This window comes from Ruditapes philippinarum, unplaced genomic scaffold, assembly GCF_026571515.1.
Source record: "Ruditapes philippinarum isolate M1 unplaced genomic scaffold, ASM2657151v2 ctg703_1_1_1_1, whole genome shotgun sequence".
In the NCBI taxonomy this organism is placed as follows: domain Eukaryota; kingdom Metazoa; phylum Mollusca; class Bivalvia; order Venerida; family Veneridae; genus Ruditapes; species Ruditapes philippinarum.
Genome location: NW_026864166.1, coordinates 235,276 through 257,444, shown reverse-complemented (window position 1 = coordinate 257,444; position 22,169 = coordinate 235,276). Strand labels below are relative to the sequence as shown.

General features: G+C 33.7%; 1 protein-coding gene across 3 annotated transcripts in view; it reads right to left on the bottom strand.

The window, feature by feature from the left end:
* Positions 1-542: 542 nt before the first annotated feature.
* LOC132724674 (fibulin-1-like) overlaps positions 543-22,169 on the bottom strand; it is a 38,645-nt gene continuing 17,018 nt past the window's right edge. For 2 of the 3 annotated variants that reach the window (XM_060709605.1, XM_060709607.1), the window contains 9 exons: positions 20,906-21,046; positions 19,807-19,995; positions 18,828-18,968; positions 17,824-17,949; positions 14,874-14,996; positions 14,079-14,198; positions 12,607-12,735; positions 12,034-12,178; positions 10,081-10,651 (listed from right to left, as the gene is read on the bottom strand). In XM_060709605.1, coding sequence (XP_060565588.1) covers positions 10,240-10,651; positions 12,034-12,178; positions 12,607-12,735; positions 14,079-14,198; positions 14,874-14,996; positions 17,824-17,949; positions 18,828-18,968; positions 19,807-19,995; positions 20,906-21,046 — 1,526 coding nt within the window. In that variant the 3' untranslated portion in view covers positions 10,081-10,239. Of the gene's footprint in view, positions 1,401-5,935; positions 6,190-10,080; positions 10,652-12,033; positions 12,179-12,606; positions 12,736-14,078; positions 14,199-14,873; positions 14,997-17,823; positions 17,950-18,827; positions 18,969-19,806; positions 19,996-20,905; positions 21,047-22,169 lie in introns of those variants that run through there. The other variant, XM_060709606.1, reaches the window with a different exon arrangement.

Here is a 22,169-nt window from a genome sequence, read left to right as displayed (position 1 = left end):
GGTTTTCTCGTGTTCCATGTATGGACATAGTATAATATTGAAACCCCCAAGAAAAGTCTTCTTTCACAACAGCGCTGTTTCGGTATATAGTCTAGAATGTCCAGAGGTTGTTCAAATCATGACCCTAAAAAAACATATATGAATTCCTCGTTCTTGAAAGTTTCCAACATAAGTTCTTTAATAGGAAAATAATTATTTTCAAGGAAACATTTATACATGTAAAAAATAAGTGCAGTTAGTGTAGGCAATCAGAATCACCTTATGAAAAGCAATTTTTTCAAGCCCTTTTTGTTTTGGCTCAAGCATTAAAATGACATAATCTGAAAGTAACTGGTGTCATTTTTTCTTAAACCACACCGCTTAAGCTTGTGTTCTTGAAAATCGTGACATTAAATACTGATGCAGAAAAAATAGAAATCCATATGAAAACTTTTTAATTGATTACTTCACAACATTAGACAAACAATGTACAGTAACTACAGAGAAGATCATTGAAAATATTAAGGCCTTCATTTAAAACAAAGGTTATCTGAAAAATTTGTCATGTAAGTTATTCTGGTTCACTCAAAACATATAATTCCCTACATACATGTGCTTTTTTTTAAAAATTGATTTGTCTGTCCAAGCATATCGTTGAATTAAAAAGAAATAAAATGATGTGATTCGGACTGCCTTAGATTCGGATTGCCTACACATAATGTACGTAGATCAGATTGATTACGCGATACCGCATAACTTTGTGATCTGCGTTGATCTGCGTTTGAACATACACAATATAACAAATAGAAAAGACGATTCAAGTAGTTTCTTCCATAACTATATCGCTTCCTCATTCTAGTGTGAAAATATTTTCTTGTTAAATATCGACATTTTTCGAATAATCACGGGATTTCACTTCACGAAAACCTCATTGTACCCGAAGGATAAGACAATGTTTGAATCACTAGAATATATCCAATGTAAAAAAAAATATTTGCGTTTGTTTGTTTTGTTGTTGTTTTTGTTTTATGTAATTACAGCATAAAGGTCAACTAATTTAAGGAGCGATACACTTTTTATTAATTAAAGTATTTTCACGTGCAAGTCTATGAGCACATAGTTTTCTTAAGTTGTGTCTTATTTTTAACAAAGGATTTCTAGATGTCTATTTACGCTTAATGTACACAATTATCATAAAATGTTTTTAATTCAAAGAAATTGTTCTTTTTCAACCCATGTTGAACACATTGATTGACTTGGTAATACAATGAAATTTTAGTATTTATATCTAGATACAAAAATCCGTAAGTGTGCATTATGCGCTGATAGTAACTTGTTGCCAATATAACTTCTGTTTTCTAATCTAATCATTACACGGATATCATCTGGTCCAATCAGAGGTTTCACAAGACGAAACATGGCTGAAATAAAAGAAAATGGAATGTATTTAAAATTATTTTATACATGCGGTGGCTGAACTGAGCTAGCTGTGGTATATATTTCAAAATGGCTTGCTGCCGTGATCCGGAGTGAAAAGTACCAACCACATATTTTTATAACTCAGTAAAATAAGTATGGCGCGGAGACATTCTGCGCATCTTTTTTTGCACATAACGACGAGAATGCGCTAGTACGAGAGGTCGTCCTTATTTTGTCTTTATACTGGAATACTCGCTTAGACTTACTCTCACCTTCTTTTGAGCATGCAAACCCCTTAGAAAATTAAATATTGCTTGGCAGGGACAATGTCACACCAAGTATTCGTCTCCTTTTAAATGCATATGTACCATTCTACATGTACCAACTTCTTGTACTTGTATCTCTCTAATTATGTAACTCATTTTACCTAAAGGCACATATATTATGCCTCAGAAATCTTTTTGTATAATATTTAGAAATTTCAAACATGTGCTTAATTATTAATGTTTAAATAATGGAATATAAGTGCATGAAAAAGAGTAGCACTGAACATGCAGTTATATGTGTCACAAAGGTAGCAAAATGTAAACAAAGCAGTATCTTCATTTCCATACTAAATACTAATTCACTTTAATTATATACCAATTGCCAACAGAATTAAAGATACAAAAGATAGTTCGTGTATATAGCAAATGAGTATGGTACTGGAAACTATAACAAGATACCAAATATAACAGTTGTTGAGAAATAAAAAAAAAACATTTCTGAGGCATAATGGACCTTTAAAACCATCATACAATATACATGTATCACCTTCCACAAAAATATTTTACCCATATCTACCACGACATTATTAAACATTTTACCTGTATGTCTACCGTACACTTTATACCCGACAGTATGAAACAACGAACCCCATTCTCCCATCACAAGATTGTTAAATAACTTAATTACCCCATTCTCCCTTCACAAGATTGTTAAATAACTTAATTACCCCATTCTCCCTTCACAAGATTGTTAAATAACTTAATTACCCCATTCTCCCATCACAAGATTGTTAAATAACTTAATTACCCCATTCTCCCATAACAAGATATTGTTAAATAACTTAATTACCCCATTCTCCCATCACAAGATTGTTAAATAACTTACCCCATTCTCCCTTCACAAGATTGTTAAACAACTTACCCCATTCTCCCATCACAAGATTGTTAAATAACTTACCCCATTCTCCCATCACAAGATTGTTAAATAAATTAACAAGGAACATCGCAATGCGATGCAACCAGGTTTTCAGCAAAATATTTCACAGAAGCTTTGTCATGAAGGGGCATTTGTTTTTAATTGAACTTTTAGGAGGAATTATGGCTCTTTTAATATTCCTCAAACAAAAATGATTGACGAAATTTTATGTTGTCTTATTCGCCTTTTTTCCCAAATATTTTAGAAAGGTTAAACAGTAACTTTATTTTTGCTTAATTTTTGCATTTTTGCGTCTCTTGTCATTTTCTTTTGTCAACCAATATTTGGCGTGTGGTTTTTGTGTGATATCAAGAAAAGTAATGTTCACAATTTTAAAAATTCAAGATTGCATTTGAGAAAAAATGCTATGCCACCGCATTAATACCTAAAGCTCTAGGCCTTTGGGCATTTACAAGAAGGTTATTTTTAAGTTTTTGAAGCCTTGTACCTTTACCTACAGACAATAAGATTTTTTTATTTTTTCTACTATATGTATATATTGAAAAATCAAATGACCCCGGGGCGGGGCAATTTTGACCCCAGGGCGTATAATTTGAACAATCTTGCTAGAGGTTCACTACACAATGTTTCATGCAAAATATCTAACCTTCTAGCATTTGTCAATTGCTAGAAGAAATTTTTTTTAAAGTTTTTTACTATATACATATAACGAAAAACCAATGACCCCCGCGGCAGGGGCCGATTTTTGTGACCCCAGGGCTATAATTTTGAACAATCTGGGTAGAGGTCTACAACACAATGCCTTATGCTCTAGGCCTTTTGGGTCTTGTACAAGTAGGTATTTAAAGTTTTTACTATATGTACATATAGTGAAAAATCAATGACCCCCGGGGGCGGGGCCGATTTTGACCCTAGGGCTATAATTTGAACAATCTTGGTAGAGGTCTACCAGCAATGCCTTATGCAAAAATATCTAAGCTCTAGGCTATTTGGTCTTTACAATAAGGTATTTTAAGTTTTTACTATATGTACATATAGTGAAAAATTCAATGACCCCGGGGCAGGTGGCCAATTTTGACCCCAGGGCTATAATTTGAACAATCTTGGTAGAGGTCTACCAGACAATGCCTTATGCAAAATATCTAAGCTCTAGGCCTTTTGGGTCTTTACAAGAAGATTTTTTTAAATTTATTCTTATAATTCCTTTTTGCGTTGCCATGGCAACCAGATTTCTGCATGGAATGAAATTCTTTTGAACAACTTTGGAAGCCCTTCACCCAAGATCAATTCCTGCCAAGTTTGGTTGAAATTGGACTATTGGTTTTTCACGCAAGAAGATTTTTTAAGTTCATCTATATAATCTATATAACACACACACACACACAAACAAACACACACACACACAGTTGAATCGCTATATGCCACCGCATCGCAGATGCTGCGGTGGCATAAAAATACTTGAATGATGTCTTGGAAGAAACATGGGAATTTAGTGAGCGCCAGGGCACTTGATGACAAAGCTTCTGTGAAAGTTGGTCAAAATCCATTGAGAAATGTAGGAGAAGTTGCGCACTGTAGAAATTGTTCACTATATATTCTGTATAAGGAAAAAATATACAAAGGGCCATAATTCGGTCAAATATTATCCAATCACAAAACCCTGACAATATGTGCCAGGCACTTTGAATAACAAAGCTTCTAAGAAAGTTTGGTCAAAATCCGTTGAGAAATGTAGGAGGAGTTGCGCACAGAAGAAATTGTTCACTATATATTCTATATAAGGAAGAAAAAACAAAGGGCCATAATTAGGTCAAATATATACCAATTGCAAAACCCTGGCAATATGTGACAGGGGCACTTGATGACAAAGCTTCTGTGAGAAAGTTTGGCGTCAAAATCCGTTGAGAAATGTAGGAGGAGTTGCGCACAGAAGAAATTGTTCACTATATATTTTATATAAGGAAAAAAAAACAAAGGGCCATAATTAGGTCAAATATTTATCTAAATCGCAAAACCCCGACAATATGCGCCAGGGCACTTGATGACAAAGCTTTCTGTGAAAGTTTGGTCAAAATCCGTTGAGAAATGTAGGAGGAGTTGCGCACAGAAGAAATTGTTTACGCCCGCCCGCCCGCCCGCCCGTCCGCCCATCCGCCCGCCGACATACCTCAATCTAATAACCAGTTTTTTCCTTCGGAAAACCTGGTTAATTACCCCATTCTCCCTTCACAAGATTGTTAAACAACGTACCCCATTCTCCCTTCACAAGATTGTTGGCCAACGTACCCCATTCTCCCTTCACAAGATTGTTAAACAACTTACCCCATTCTCCCTTCACAAGATTGTTAAACAGCGTACCCCAGTCTCCCATCACAAGATTGTTCAACAACGTACCCCATTCTCCCATCACAAGATTGTTAAATAATTAATTACCCCATTCTCCCTTCACAAAGATTGTTAAACAACTTACCCCATTCTCCTTCACAAGATTGTTAAAAACAACTTACCCCAATTCTCCTTCACAAGATTGTCAAACAACTTTACCCCATTCTCCTTTCACAAGATTGTTAAACAACTTACCCCATTCTCCCTTTACTAGATTGGGTTAAAGCAACTTACCCCATTCTCCCCTTCACAAGATTGTTAAAACAACTTCCCCATTCTCCCTTCACAAGACTGTCAAACAACTAGCCCTATTTTCCCTTCACAAAAGATTGTCAAACAACTTACCCCATTCTCCCTTCAACAAGGTTGTTAAAAACAACTTACCCCCATTCCCTACACAAGATTGTCAAACAACTTTTCCCCCATTCTCCATTCAACAAGAATTGTCAAACAACTTACCCCATTCTCCTTTCACAAGATTGTTAAACAACTTACCCCATTCTCCCTTTACAAGATTGTCAAACAACTTACCCCATTTTCCTTTCACAAGATTGTCAAACAACTTACCCCATTTTCCCTTCACAAGACTGTTAAACAACCTACCCCATTTTCCCTTCACAAGATTGTTAAACAACTTGCCCCATTTTCCCTTCACAAGATTGTAAAACAACTTGCCCCATTTTCCCTTCACAAGATTGTCAAACAACTAACCCCATTCTTCCTTCACAAGATTGTTAAACAACTTACCCCATTCTCCTTTCACAAGATTGTTAAACAACTTACCCCATTCTCCTTTCACAAGATTGTTAAACAACTTGCCCCATTTTCCCTTCACAAGATTGTCAAACAACTAACCCCATTCTCCCTTCACAAGATTGTCAAACAACTTACCCCATTTTTCTTTCACAAGATTATTAATCAACGTACACAAGATTGTTAAACACGTTACCTGTTTCTCCTTCCACGACTGTATCAAACAATTTTCCATCGTTCCCAGAAACAATATGGAGATACATCTGAGGTACCAGGATAAATCCTTGTGCTGTTATGTTGAGCAGGACTGCCGGCTGATCCACCTTAGCTATAGACGGTAATGAGAAGAACTGGTAGGACACGGAGGTTGTTTCGTTGTGCTGACAGTTGATATCATACCGTGGGCAGAACTTTTTACATAGAATCGAATCAGATTCCACTTGTACGTCGCTAGCAATAAGAAAGACAAACAAAATTTGTCATTGAATAGATATTCCGTCATTTTAAAAGCTAAACTGTTTGCTTTTTGGTTAAGATTTTTATCATTTAAATCTAGGAAATGTATGCCAGGTAAAGTTGTAGTTGATTAAATTCGGCGTGAGCTGTTTGAACCATTTTAAGTTACAGATTTTTTTTTTCATACTGTCTACCAGTTTAATTTTTTTCGTTGGAAAAAGACATCGACCGTTAAAAATTATCTTGATGTCTCTTGACAAGTCTTATTAGTTGGACTTTAGTAATACAAAATCGACTTGAGTGATGAACATAACTGATGTTTTGAGGGCATATCATAAATTGTTCATGTTTAACAGTATCGTAGCGAATTCGCAATATACACAATTTTTTTAATTCCATCGGAATTCACGAATAATAAGGTTATCCAAAGTTATCTACATGTTTGATTCCTGTAATTGACTTCATGGCAAAAATTTCGACAGTCGTCAATTACAGAACTATGTACGTAAAGTCTATAAAGTGCTGTCACAAAGAGGAAAACAGGAGGGTCATGTTGGTTGTAAATCGCTCTCCGGAATAAGCTACACCTCGATCTTGTCATCTTAACTCAAGTTTCAATATACATGTAAATATAAAAATGTTAGTCTTACACTAAATATGCACTAAGGACCACTTCAATAATAGTGTTAATTAAGATTATACAATTATGTTTTTTTTTGTTCATAGAAACAGCAACATCATCAAAATCATATATTTACTTACGCAGCACTAGCTGAATCAGGACTAACATATATTTACATGAACTTTTGAATGTTGTTAAGCACAATTTACTCGTTAACTTGGCAGTTGGTTTTGTTGTGTGTGATCGAACTACATGTAGCTCCAGTGCCTATAGTCATGCTACATTAACATGTTTTGCTAAGATATAACTGTGTTTTGATCTTAAAAGCAGACTTATTTAAGTATATCTATAAAATTATATAAATATTATACACGAATTTTAAAAATAAGCCTTAAAACGGCAACGTGCGACAGACGACTTTGATGGAGATGATGACGCTCAATTATAAGAGCTTATTAAGTATCCTTAGTTAGACCTTCAACATTGTCACTGTCAGTGTCCTGTAATATTGACATCGACATCCATTACCTACGTAAAGGCATATTTTCACTTTGGCATCAAATGTTTAAACGCATGTTAGTTGACATGTTCGGGGCTCCCATTCTTTGCTTCATGAGATCAGCCGGAAAATCAATGGTAAGCACGGTTCGTTATTCAGGCGGCATACCGGGTATATCTCTAGACATTTATAAATGGTCTAGTCCAGATTAAAAGATTGACAAGTCTATTTCAGACATTAAGCGCGGTAAAAAATGTAGACTACAGTACCAATGAGGTTGTGTCAATTAAAAAGTGACTTAAGATAATGTTTAGTGACAAAATGATAATAAAGAGAAAACCTCCTTTCGCAAAAAAAGAGTTTTGAATAACAGTAAACATACGGCCTAGCTTCCACTTTGGGGTCTGTCCGTAATGAACAATACATATATAGATATCAAGGTGAACATAGTCATTTAAAGTTACTCAGGCAACAGTATAGTGTCTGTACAGACTGCACAGAAGAGCCCGCTGGTGTGGCTTAATTTATACTGGTGCAGTTGCAAAAGGCTAAATTCTTTCGGTGCCAACAGATTCAGGGTATTATGGTAGGCTGAATGTTACAAGTGGTGTATTTGACATGGAAAAATTGTTATCCGTTTCCAGAAAATTGCAATCTTCGTGTACGCCATCAATATTACTATTGAAATATTAACACCAGTATGAGATGAACGGGTATCCACCTTCACGGTCAAAGTCATACTGAAGGTCAAATGTACACAGATCACATTTTGTGTGCGCTCTACAACTTTCAAGTTACTGGAAAGGTTTTGAATGGATCACCGGAATGAGATAATGTGCAGAGCGCAACAAACGAGCCGCTACCTTCAAGGTCAAGATTATACTTAAAGGCCAAATATAAAATGTTCACATTTCGTGTTTAACTACTGTAAAGGTATTAAAATCAACTTGGCACAAACGATCATAGGTATGACACATGTTCAGAGCGCAACAACCGGGTCTCTACCTTCAAGGTCATATTTAAACATAAAAAGTCCACATATAGTTTGGGCTCCGCATCTTGTAAACTACCGAAAACCATGGCAAACATAGCCAAACTGACTTTTTCACCAACTGACCTCAAAATCAAGTGGCCATACTCTAGTTATATGTTGACTATAGGTTAGGCCAAAGCTTTCTCAAATTATTGGTTGGACAAGATCTGGTCTACGAACTGATGGCCACTGTGCAAATGAACATGTACATTCTCCCATTTATTCGATTTTCAAGATTTTAATAGAAAATATGCCGAATATAATACAGAAAATACTTATCAAAGCATTCCCTCATTATCTTAATTATTTACAAAACGATTCTTTGAAGTTGGAAGTTTATTTAAACACAATACAAATATGTATGTACAGTTTTTACACATATATAACAAATTGGTAACACATCTGTTATACTACAACAACATATCAGCAAGGTTACATATCAGACTAAGAAAAAATACTCATTAAAGTTATACTTTTTTGTACTGTAGAACAAAATTTACTTCCTTTAATACCACCTTAAACAGGTTTAATAAAAAAAAGACATGCAGTGACCTTACTATTCATTGTATATATATATAGTTCTTATGCTAAAATAAACTTTATAAGAACTTTTGACTTTATTATCCATCTTATCACAAAGTTTTAGTTTAGGTCTCATTAAATAGAATGTAACTAATATAGGTGACCTAATATGTATATATAGTTGTCTTAAACTTTATTTTATAGCACATAGTCCTAGTGTTTGTTTGTTTGTTTCATTTTACGCCTTTTCCCAACAGTATTTCAGTCATCGTTCCTGGAGAGTTACACCAGTACTAGACTACCTTCCTCCGCGCTAAACTACCAAAGCATCTCCCGGGGATCGAACCCACGCCAGAGAGGTAACTGGATTAGAAGTCATCGACTCTAACCCCTCGACCACGGAGGCGGCCAAAGTCCTAGAGAGGTCATTATATGATTGGTGTAAAATACAAATTGTGCATACAATGCCTATGCTTTTTTGGACCTGAATTTTGTACTTACATAACTTTGTAAAATAATTCAGCTATCATTAAGAAAGACAGTTTGTGGCAATATATAAAACATCTGACCTCTACATTACTTAGAACTAACATAATTAATGGCATTGTTCAAGCTCAGACAAAATAAAACCTCTATCAGATATTATATTTAACAGTTTTCTGACATCCAAGAGTTTACTAAAATATTTTATATCATTATTTGATTTTTGTTCTATCCAGACTGGATATTATTTAACTCATTTGTAACTAAACATATGTAACACAACTGTCCAATAAAATATTCCACTAAATATGTACATAAACCTTCCAACTGACTTGCATATTGTAAATGTCTGTGTTTGCTTGAATCTGATATGAATTTGGGGATGACCACATGAATTCCAACTTCAACAGCAAAATGACAGAAAAGGTTAGGTTGCTTGGAAAATTTTAGTCATATCAAGGATTGGATTTTAAGAGATTTTGATGCAATTATTTAAGTTATTTGGTTGAAGACATTTGTTAAGGTTAGGACTATATGAAAGGATGTTCTAGCGTGAACTGATGTACAAGAGCAACCTGGCAACTAGAAGTAAAAAGGTCTTGGTTAATTAAGGTGTGTATGTGTATAGTGATAAGATGATCATTAGAAACAGTGGTTAGGTAATGGAATGCAAGTAAAATATTAGTAATCATGACTGCATTACATGAAGATAAATGAAAAAAAGGCTAGTTGGACACATTATATATTCCAATAAATGCAATAAGTTCCACAGTTTTCACATTTATCAAGTACTGATGAAAATTCAATACATATGTATAGAAACAGTGTTTCAGAAATAAAACACGCGAAGGAGGAACGATTCTGTCCACAAGGACAGTCGTTTTCCTACTGAATTGTGTCTGATGTAACATATAAGAAGATTTTGGATATAGCATAGCCAGTATATCCCCTCGCACTGTCTGTAATTTGCATCGTTAACATCAACTCAACATCTTGAGGACCTTCAATGCGATTAAGAAGAGCTACCACAGCACTATTTGTTTGACTGCTACGTCTAAGGGCGAAATCACTTCTCGAGACTGGTTTCACGCCACCCCTTGGCGAGTATGTATTTGTAATGTTAAGGAACCAGTAAAAATCCTTCTGGAGTGCATACGGTCCAGACATTGAAAACAAATCTGTTGGGACCTTGACATTGGTGGGGAAAGAGAGGAAGTTGTAAGAGAGGGAAAGCGGGGCTTGCAAACATTCCACGTCTCCTTGGCGACATGTGAAGCTCAGGCGTTTACAGCGAACACTACAAAATAAAAGAAATGAAAATGTTAGAATCTGCTTATAACTTAAAACTCTTGCAGGACTTTCTTAAATAATCTGTATAATTTAGACTTAGAAGTCATTAATGAAAATTCATAAAAATTGACCATAACAAAAGTTAAGTAAAAAAGAAAACAAAAAAAAAGAAAACAAACATAATTCTTATAAATAATTAGAAATGAAAATCTACTGAAATATGTAAACATTGATAATTACATAAAATGTAACATTTGTAATCAGGAGCCAGTTAGGTCTGCAGTGAAATGTCCTTAGTTAAACAGAATAGATAAAAACTGTTGACACATTCCACTAGTGTGATAATTGACTAAATAGGGAAGCAATATAATATTGATGAACAAAATCAACAACTTAATGCAATAACTGGTTAACTCCTATTAAATTTAGAAGGACTGAACCCGTTACTGCACTAAGGTGACAAACAGTTCCTTCGTGATAAAACTTGTGATGCTACTTTTTTTTGTACAAAGGTGAATGCTTCTATTATGAAGGTATGTGTAAGTTTAGAGCATGGTGTACATGTCCTTTGTCATGTTAACTATTCAAACCAATACCTAGTATCAGCATCTTGTACATTCTTTACTAATGTGTTTATGTATTAATTGAAAGATAATTAAACAATAATGTAAAATCGATTTCACCAAAGTTGATCCTTAAGAAATATTTGTTACTGAAGAACAACCTAGGACCCCAAGGGGTGGGGCCATTTTTGACACTTGGGGCAAAATTTTAACAACTTTGGTATAGGACCTATAGATGATACTATATACCAAAAATCAAAGCTCTAAGCCTTACACCTTCAGACAAGAAGATTTTTTAAGTTTTTACTACATGTACATACTGAAATCAATGACCCCCAGGAAGGGGCCAATTTTGACCCCAGGGCTATAATTTGAACAATTTTGGTAGAGGTCCACTACACAATGTTTCATGTGTTTATGGTACAGGAATGTAGAAGTAGAACACTGCAGAACCCAACTGCTACAAGATTTTATATGAACATTTAACAACTATTTGAAAATTCTTTAAAAATGTCCCACACTTCTTTTATAAACAAAAAGATGGTAAATAAAACAATGATTTACAGCAGAATCTGAAGATTTTCATTTCAAAAAAAGCAAGGTCATTCAAAGCTAAACATTAAAATGTGAAAATATTTTCTATCTACATTTGACCAGTCAGGTTGAAGCATAAAACATTGTCTTGCTATGCTAATTAATGTAGTTTATCTACATCCTTATATGTGCATTCTTTGAAAGTTTTACTTGAATTAGAATATGTCAAATTGAAATGCCATGCAATTTGGACAACAGAACATATATGTAAATGGGATATATATTAGTTTACCTGTTTCTTCGAGGACCTAGATCTGATCTTGAGAATCCGGAGGGACATGTGACTCTCGGACATCTATGACTACCTCTAGTGTTGAAGCACATGACATCTTGGTCACTGCCACATCTGTCTGTACCTTCCTGGCACTCGTCTATATCTGAAACAAACATACAGTCAAAATAATGATGGTAGCATTTATATACATGTGAAAGGGTGAGAAAAATGTGAGCCTGAAAAGGACTTGAACATGGGACCCTTTGGATTCAGCAGCTCTAACAATAGATTTATCTGGCTGCTTACACATATGTCCCGACTATAAGGGAACAGCTCTGTACCTTGACATACACAATAATGCAAAATAGATAAAGATAGCATTTCTTTTTTATTCTTGGGTTCAAGTTGCACCAGCACTGTTAAGCTCATATGGCGATTTATAAATAATAGTCATGTAGAAATATTCTTATTAAAATTTTATGAACACTTCAGTCAAGACTAACTAAAACAAAAATTAATAATAAAAACTACATTGTATTACAATACTTGATAGAACTGGCTAAAATTCAATATAAAAGAATGAACAAATACCTCCACATGACCGCCCATTACCCATAATCCTCCAGCCATTCGGACAAGAACACATGTAAGATCCTGGTGTATTGACACAATTACCTGCACATACTCCTGGTCCATTGTACAATCTACACTCATCAATATCTGTAATAAAAAAATGAATAAACACATAAATGAAAGATATTGATTTTGACAGTAATACCAACACATTACCTTAAAAGAATTAAAACCATATACAACAGTAATTCCAGAAATAACACTAAATATACATTATCTTGAAGGAAATAAAACCATATACATTTCTCTTGCTTGTAATACCACAAATAAAACCATATACAATAGTAATTCGGAAACAAACACTAAATATACATTATCTTGAAGGAAATATATGTAAAACCTTATACATTTACCTTACTTGTAATAAACCATATTCAACAGTAATTCCATAAATAACACTAAATATACATTATCTTGAGGGAAATAAAACCATATACATTTCTCTTGCTTGTAATACCACAAATAAAACCATATACAACAGTAATTCCAGAATAACACTAAATATACATCATCTTGAGGGAAATAAAACCATATATATTTACCTCGCTTGTAATACCAGAAACAAAACCATATACAACAGTTATTCCAGAAATAACACTAAATATACATTATCTTGAGGTAAATAAAACCATATACATTTACCAGAAATAAAACTGTATACAACAGTTATTCCAAAAATAACACTTAATATACATAAACTTGACATAAATAAAACCATATACATTTAACTTGCTGGTTATACTGTACGGGAAACAAGAGCTGTTGGTAAGACAGCATGCTTGACTTTTCTTAGTGCTTAACATTAAAAGCCTTGATAATGTAAAATTTTTTAAGAATAAAAATGACCACAAGTCTGTCAAAATCAATGTTACAAAAATGGGTTGAATAGTGACCTCCTACTATTTAAGCTCTCAAATAAGTGTCTGAAGTGTCAACCTAATTCCCTTCAGTAGTTTTGAAGATACCAACTTGCATGCAAAAACTTAACCAAAGTGTGATGCTGACATCTTAGTGAGTGGAATAGCTCTCCCTATTATTCTAATAATCAAGCTTATAAAAACATACATTACTTCATTGTAAAATTTGGCCTTCAAATAAATTAAGCTTACAAACAATTACAAAGCTAGTATTCTTACACAAGTCATAAATTGGAACTTATTCTTCTTTATAGTCAGAGAGACCTTGACCTAAACAATGTGTTATTATGGCAGCCGTTCCAAACTGACTTCAAAACACTCCAACATCTCAGTATCTCAATTAAATCACCAGTTTTTCAATGTTTAAAAAACCCTTTTGATAGAATTATTAAAGGATTAAAAATATTATAAAATGTTAGATTACTTTAACATAGGCATTTTCAACAGATTGTATTTTCTGATAAAACAAGCATTGTGATCCTATATGGGGATAATATACTAAATCTTACATACCAATACAAGTTCTCCCATCTGCAGCCAACTTATATCCTGTTTCACAGGTACAGACATATGAACCAATCAAGTTATTACAACCTTGTGTACATATTGAACGATCCTCACATTCATTGATATCTGAAATATATAAACAATTTACAGTTACATGTACATAACACATATCTGATCAATTTCCAGTCATATAATCACATATTACTGAGAATTCACTTAATTTAATGGACATGAAATTTTGTGATTTTGTCACAAAGAACTTTTTCTTGGATAATAAATTTGTGGACTGTTATTTTTCCAAAAGGTAAAATGTAAAAAATGTGGTGCAAAATAATCTTACAGCAAACAAAAAGAAATTTGACCTATCCACGAAAAACAAGAAAATTAGTGCCCCACGAATAATAATGGTATAATTTACGAGTCTTTACAATATTCTGGCTTATTGTTACCAAGAATATTCTTTTAAAAATTTTTACTCAAAATAATCACAACAAAGCTGAATTAATAATTCTATTTTTCAATATATTGGATAATCACTCAATGTTAATTCAAGTAAATACGGTAAACAGTCAAGTTAATATGGTAACCAATTTAATCCTTAACCAGTGCTGGAACTGATACTGATTAACCTTTGTATATTACAACCAGTGCAGTGTCACACCGCCCTAACCAGGCTCTTTTAGTATATTGTTGGTAGATTAATTTTAAATTTCGATATTTGAATTCTTCCAAACTCAACGCAGAGCAAATACATTATAAGAATTCAGCAAGTTACTGTCTATCTAACTGTGAATTATTTACCTCTACATCTCTGAGAGCCAGACTGCTCAAATCCTGGGTCACAAAGACATCTAAAACTGCCTGGTGTATTTTCACATTTTGCATTGCTTGGACACACATTCCCATACTGACATTCATTTTTATCTGAAATTAGAATTTGCAAAGTACCAATAAATTATAAATGAATACTAGAAATGTGTCCCTAGGACACAGGTGCCCCCACCGCGCCACTGTTCTGTCAATCTTATGACTCTAGGTCAAATATTTTTTGAAAACTAAAAATCTTTTACTAAGTAAAGGGCAAGAACTTTACAAATACTTAATAAATCCACAAACAAACCCCAAGGTGCATAAACACACATGCTGACCAACATTCTTGTAAACGTTCAGGCCTACAAGTGAAATACTTTTTGAGCTATGCATGAACATGTTGAAAATTGCAAATTTATACTACTGAAAGTCAAGGGCAATAACTCTAACAAAACTGAAAAAAATCCACATGCAAAGTCCCAGGTGCATAGCTTCACAGTGATGTGAATCATTATTCTTGTAATTTAGTGATGTTGATCATTATTCCTGTAAAGTTGGTTGATTCTCACTCAAGCACTCAAGAAACAAATAACAACATAATGAAATAGTTTTTACTAAGTCAAGGGAAATAACTCTACAAATACTGAATAAATCCACAAGCGAAACCCCAGGTGCAAAACTAAATATGCTGAGCAACCTTCCAATAAGGTTTAATGACTCTTTGTCAATTGCTTTTTGAGTTACATTCGACACAAGTTGAAAATTGCAAAAATTTTCTAAGTCAATGGCAATAACTCTAAAAATACTAAATAAATCCACACGAAAATACCCAGGTGCACAACTACACATGCTGATCAACATTTCTGTAAAGTTTCATGACTCTAGGTCAAATGCTTTTTGAGTTACATGTGACACAAGTTGAAAATTACAAAACTTTACTAAGTCAAGGGCAATTACTCTAAAAATATTAATAATATCCAGACGAAAATACTCAGGTGCACAACAACATATGCAGATCAACATTCCTGTAAAGTTTCATGACTCTATGTCAAATCCTTTTTGAGTTACATGCGACACAAGTTGAAAATTGCAAAATTTTACTAAGTTAAGGGCAATAACTCTAAAAATACTAAAAATATCCAGACGGAAATACCCAGGTGCTTAACTACACATGCTGATCAACATTCCTGTAAAGTTTTATGACTCTAGGTCAAATTCTTTTTGAGTTACATGCGACACAAGTTGAAAATTGCAAAATTTTACTAAGTTAAGGGCAATAACTCTAAAAACACTAAAAATATCCAGATTAAAATACCCAGGTGCACAACTACACATGCTGATCAACATTCCTGTAAAGTTTCATGACTCTAGGTCAAATACTTTTTGAGTTACGTGCGACAGAAAAGAGAACCGACGGACGGACGGATGGACAAGGGTAAATCTAAATGCCCGCCACTAAAGTGGGGGCACAAAAAACTAAATTATTATTTATTATTACTTGATACCTTATATAAATGTAATTTGGTATTTTTTACTGTTTTCTGAAATTCTAAAAACGTCAACGTTCATGAACTGTTGATCAGTCAATAGTATTGACTGTTTCCCTCGCGTGCTTTGACGTCATTGGGCATTATTCCCCATTGAAGCATCTATGGATCTTGATTATAAACAAGATGTCATGTGGCATAGTTAAAATATTGTTAAATTGAGAAAGTTTAATTATTAACATATTTGCAAAACTATTTTCTTGTTCCTTTTTTCTTCTGCAGGTACTGTTAAAACAGTAATTGATCAGGTAATAAAACAGCCTCGGCCTTGGGCAACAGTTCAAAAACCTATCCCCTTCACCTCTGGCCAACAGTTTGACTGTTCCCAAATCACATATGAAATAACTGTATGTGACATCATTAACAATATATTACAAATATCACCATAGTAAACATTAAAGTGCCTTTAGAAAAAATCAGACAACCATGCTGCATTTGTTATCAATTTCACCATCCAAGTGTAAGTAATAAAATTTTAATTTAATATCACATATAAGTATATAATTATGTTTTATTATTATTTAATTATGTTATAATTTATGTGTTTTTTTTTGTACAATCAGGGGCCATAACTCTGCTAATCTCCCATCATTTTGTAACAAATTATCAAGGTTTGTAGATTCATAACATATTGACAAATATTCTTTGAAAGTTCAATGTCTCTAGCAGTTATATTTTAGTGGTAACACCATACACAAGTATGCTAAAAATTCTGATTTTTTGCTTTAGCAGGGGCCATAACTCTGCTAATCTCCCATCATTTTGTAACAAATTATCAAGGTATGTAGATTCATATAATGACAAATATTCTTAGAAAGTTCAATGTCTCTAGCTGTTATATTTTAGTGGTAACACCATGCACAAGTATGCTAAAAATTCTGATTTTTTGCTTTAGCAGGGGCCATAACTCTGCCAATCTCCCATCATTTTGTAACAAATTATCAAGGTATGTAGATTCATATAATGACAAATATTCTTAGAAAGTTCAATGTCTCTAGCAGTTATATTTTAGTGGTAACACCATACACAAGTATGCTAAAATGCTGATTTTTTGCTTTAGCAGGGGTCTTAACTCTGTAGATCATCAATAAATTTGCGTCAAAGTAACAAGGTGCATAAATTATTCTTTTTCTTTTTTTAGTCTGCATGACAAGTGGACATGGATAAACACATTGTGCTAGTGGCATGAAAAGAAATGACTTTATGTTAAAGAAAATTTGAGCAAAATAAGGTGAAAATCTCATCGTTTTTAGCCTTTTACTGTATGTTCAATGATAAGAAAATACTGCATCAATCAATGTGGTCAATGCATCAAAACTTCAAAGCAGTGTTAAATAGCAAATAAATACTGCTAATAATGACATTATTCCTGAAATATATCTTAAGACATTTACCTTCACAGACACCGTTTCTACCACGCCTGTATCCCTGTGGACATGAACAGATATAACTTCCACGATGATTTATACACTGGGCATCACCTCCACAGTCATGTGTCCCCTCTCGACATTCATCTATATCTAAGACAAAATATACAAACAATGTTATCAATACCCTGCCACTGTATCACAGCCTTCTTATCGTTGTGATATTCCATGTTTAAAACGATAATATATATCAGGTTAATTTCACATACGACAAATTTCGCATTTTTGGCAATATTCTACTTAAAGTGTATCTAACTTAAGCAATTTTGTTGAACATGTTTCTTTCTTTTTTGTCCATGTTTTCTGCTGACAAAGAGACACCATTCTATTTGTCTTCAATTTTTCTATTTAAAGTAGACAATCAAGTAATATAAACTTACGAAATCCCTGTACTAAATTGAAGTAAAGTTTAGCAAAACAATTTTTTTCGCGATATTCAGTGCACTTGAATATAGTAAAAATTAGATGCTCACAAAAGTAGCCTGATATATGATATTTCATTCAAAGTTTAAGTTGAATTCTTATAATTATATAATTATAAATATCTGCATTTTGTTCAAGGGAATCCAAGGCAAGCATCATCAAATTTTGCCCTGTTATTATAAAGCAGTGCACAACATTACATCGAAAGACATGATTTGATAGAATACGACAATTAAAAGAAGGGACAAATGGTCGAATAAGACAAAGCATTATGAGAATGGATATTTAATAGAAAAGAATATTATGTCGAATATTGTCAAAAGGATGTCAAATCAATTTAATTGTCATATTCTATAAAAGTGCATTTCGACGTAATGTCATAAACCCATTATAAAGTTATCAATTGAGACAAATTCATGGTGCTCAATCAAACTACAAAAACGTAGAGAAATCTGCGTCCAGAAGAAAATGATTTTAAGATCACATCAATATTTCAATATAAGTTTCTTAAAAACTCCTTAATATCTAAAATAAAATCATGACCATACCTATACATGTCTGCCCATCTACATCAACTTGAAAACCTGGTCCACACGCTACAGAATCAATACATCTATAGGATCCATACGTGTTCTGACATGACTGGAAATTTCTACATGGGCTAACTCCTGCATTACACTCATTTATATCTGAAATATGATAAATTGTTGTTTTAGTAACATAATCCTGCCTGTTTGGGATTTTGTTGTTTATTTAATTCACACTTACACTATTAAGGTCATATGGTAACATTCCAGCTTTACTGGAGGAGGAAGACCTCAGGTAGAACCACCGACCTTTCATAAGCTAGCAGAATAGCTTCTTTACATGGCACGATCCAAAAGTCCCATTAGGGATTTGAACTATCCACAACCTTAACCACTCTGCCTGTTTGTAGTCAGTGGATAAGAAAGTATAAAAAAAAAAGAACACAATAATTGCACTCATCACTGACAGCCTTAACAAGAGGAAATTTGGTCTGTTAAATACTCATTGTGTTTTATGACTATGGTGAAGCATTTTCCCCTGACCTTTTTGTTTTGTGCTTAAATGAAAATTTCTGAAAGATGACTAAATGTTTAAAGATTTTTTTTGTTGTTGTTGAGTTTAATGTCACACCAACACAGTGTAGGTCATATGGTGCTTTCCAGCTTTGCTTATCTAAATATCAAAATTATCATGGCTTGGCCGAGTCAGTCTGGTAATCTAAAGAAAGCTTCCACATGAGTTCAAACCCCATCAAGGTCAAGCTGTTGTTTCCTTGAGCAAGAAACTTTACATTCATTGCTCAGTACTGGTTGGTTCCAGGAACGGATTCAAGCTTTAAGCTCCTACACAATCGAACTAAAACAAATTCTGTATAAACCAAAATTATCAACCTAGGGGTTTCATAAATGAGACCCTGGGTCAGTTTTGTTTGTCATTTCATAATATGAGTAATTCTGATAGAATACCAAATGTTAAGCATTGAATTAAGTTTTAGCTTACCAACACATAGACCACTCATGTCTGGTTTCATGCCGCGTGCACAAGTGAACCTTTCACATCGGTTTGTGGCTGAATTGTACCTCGAACCTTCTGGACATCGTTTAGGATTACATCTAAATGAGCCCTCGATGTTGTAACACTCATAACTTGTCCCACAGTTGTGTGTACCCAGTGTGCATTCATCCTGATCTATAGAAATATATACATCAATGTAAGTCTATTAGTATCTCTGTATTTATATATAAATACAAAATGTATATCTGAAACACCTTTGTTGTAAAATGTACAATATTACCAATGTATATGTCCTGATTTATGATACTTAACAAAAAACATGCAACTTGAGTCCTAATCTCTTCATCTTTATTAAACTGCACATTTGTAATGGTGACATTTATATAGTTTTATATACACGGCTGTTGTCGATTTATAAAGAAATCTTCCTTTTTTCTCTAAAAAATGATGCTTGCTATATTATAAATTTGTTATAAATATTTCTGACAGGTTATATGGCCTATTGGCTTGTTTCCAAACAACCATTTATATAGGGCTATATAACTTGTTAAAATCTGTGGTACATTTTTCGTAATCTCTGTATAAAATGTACATATTTTATAATTTTGACTGACATTGACTTGACTGACAGTAATAATCATCGTAGATTTTATCCTACATATCTTGAAACTTAATTTGTATGTAATATTTTTTATTTATTTATAATTTTGGATAAGGTATACATGCATTACACACTCTGGACATATAGTAATCATAAAAGCTCAACTTTTTGTGAATGGCATGGCCGAACATTTCACATGTCAGACTAATAATCTAATGATCGCTAGCCAGATGGGTTCAAACCATGTCAGGGACAAGTCATTATTTACACTCATTGCTCAGTTCTGGTTGGATCCATGAACAGATTCGAAAGTGTGTCTTTAAACTTATAGCTTCCTACACAATCTTACTAAAATAAATTTTGTATAAACCAAAAGCTCAAGTTTGAGCACTTCAAGCTCAGCCGGAAATGCTTAACCAGTTATTGCAGTAGGGTGACGATAAATGTTTTGTGTTTTATTACAAGCAAAAAAGGCAATCATACCAACACATTCTTGTGATTTTTCATCCAAAGTCCAGCCAGTTCCACATGGTGTGATACGACGACAAGAATAGGAACCAGCGGTGTTCTCACATCTTTGTGACGCCGTACACGTGTCAGTTCTCCTCGCACACTCATCTATATCTGAAACAATATTGTACTCCGCATGAATCATTACATTATGTTATAGAATATGTTACCTGGTAAATAAAACCTTACCATGCTATATATCTTACAAGACGGCCATGATGGCCCTAAAGTCGCTCACCTGTATTAAGGCCCCCGGAGCGGGGCCAGTTTAAACCCCAGGGCTTTTATTTTAACAAATTTGGTAGACACCCATTAGAAGATGTTTCATGCTAAACATCTAAGGTCTAGCTTGTTGGGTTTTTTAAAAGAAGATTTTTTCAAGTTTTTTTTCTTTACACATGTAGTTAAAAACAATGACACACCTGGGGCAGGGCCAGTTTTGACCCAAGGGCTTTTATTTGAACAATCTTTGTAGACACTTACTAGACAATGTTTCATGCTTAATATCTGAACTCTAGCTATTCAGGTTTTTTCAAAGAAGATTTTTAAGTTTTTACACATATAAGGAAAATAAATGTCCTCTGGGATGGGGCCAATTTTGACCCCAGGGCTTTTATTTGAACAAACTTTGTAGACACTCACTAGAAGATGCTTCATGCTTAATATCTAAACTCTAGCTATTTGAGTTTTTTCAAAGAAGATTTTGTAAGTTTTTGTCATACACATATAAGGAAAATGAATGACCCCCGGGGCGGGGCCAATTTTGACCCCAGGGCTTTTATTTGAACAAACTTGGTAGACACTCACTAGAAGATGTTTCATGCTTAGTATCTAAACTCTAGCTATTTGTTTTTTTTTTTCAAAAAAGATCTTTTAAGTTTTTGTTATAAACATATAAGGAAAATGAATGACCCCCGGGGCGGGGCCAATTTTGACCCCAGGGCTCTTATTTGAACGAACTTGGTAGACATCCATTAGAACATGTTTCATGCTAAATATCTTAGCTCTAGCTCTTTGCATTCTTTAAAAGAAATTTTTTTAAGTTTTTACTATATGCATATAGGGAAAATCAATGACCCCCTGGGGCGGGGCCAATTTTGACCCCAGGGCTTTTATTTGAACAAACTTGGTAGACACCCATTAGAAGATGTTTCATGCTAAATATCTTAGCTCTAGCTCTTTGGGTTCTTTAAAAGAAGATTTTTTTAAGTTTTTACAATATGCATATAGGGAAAAT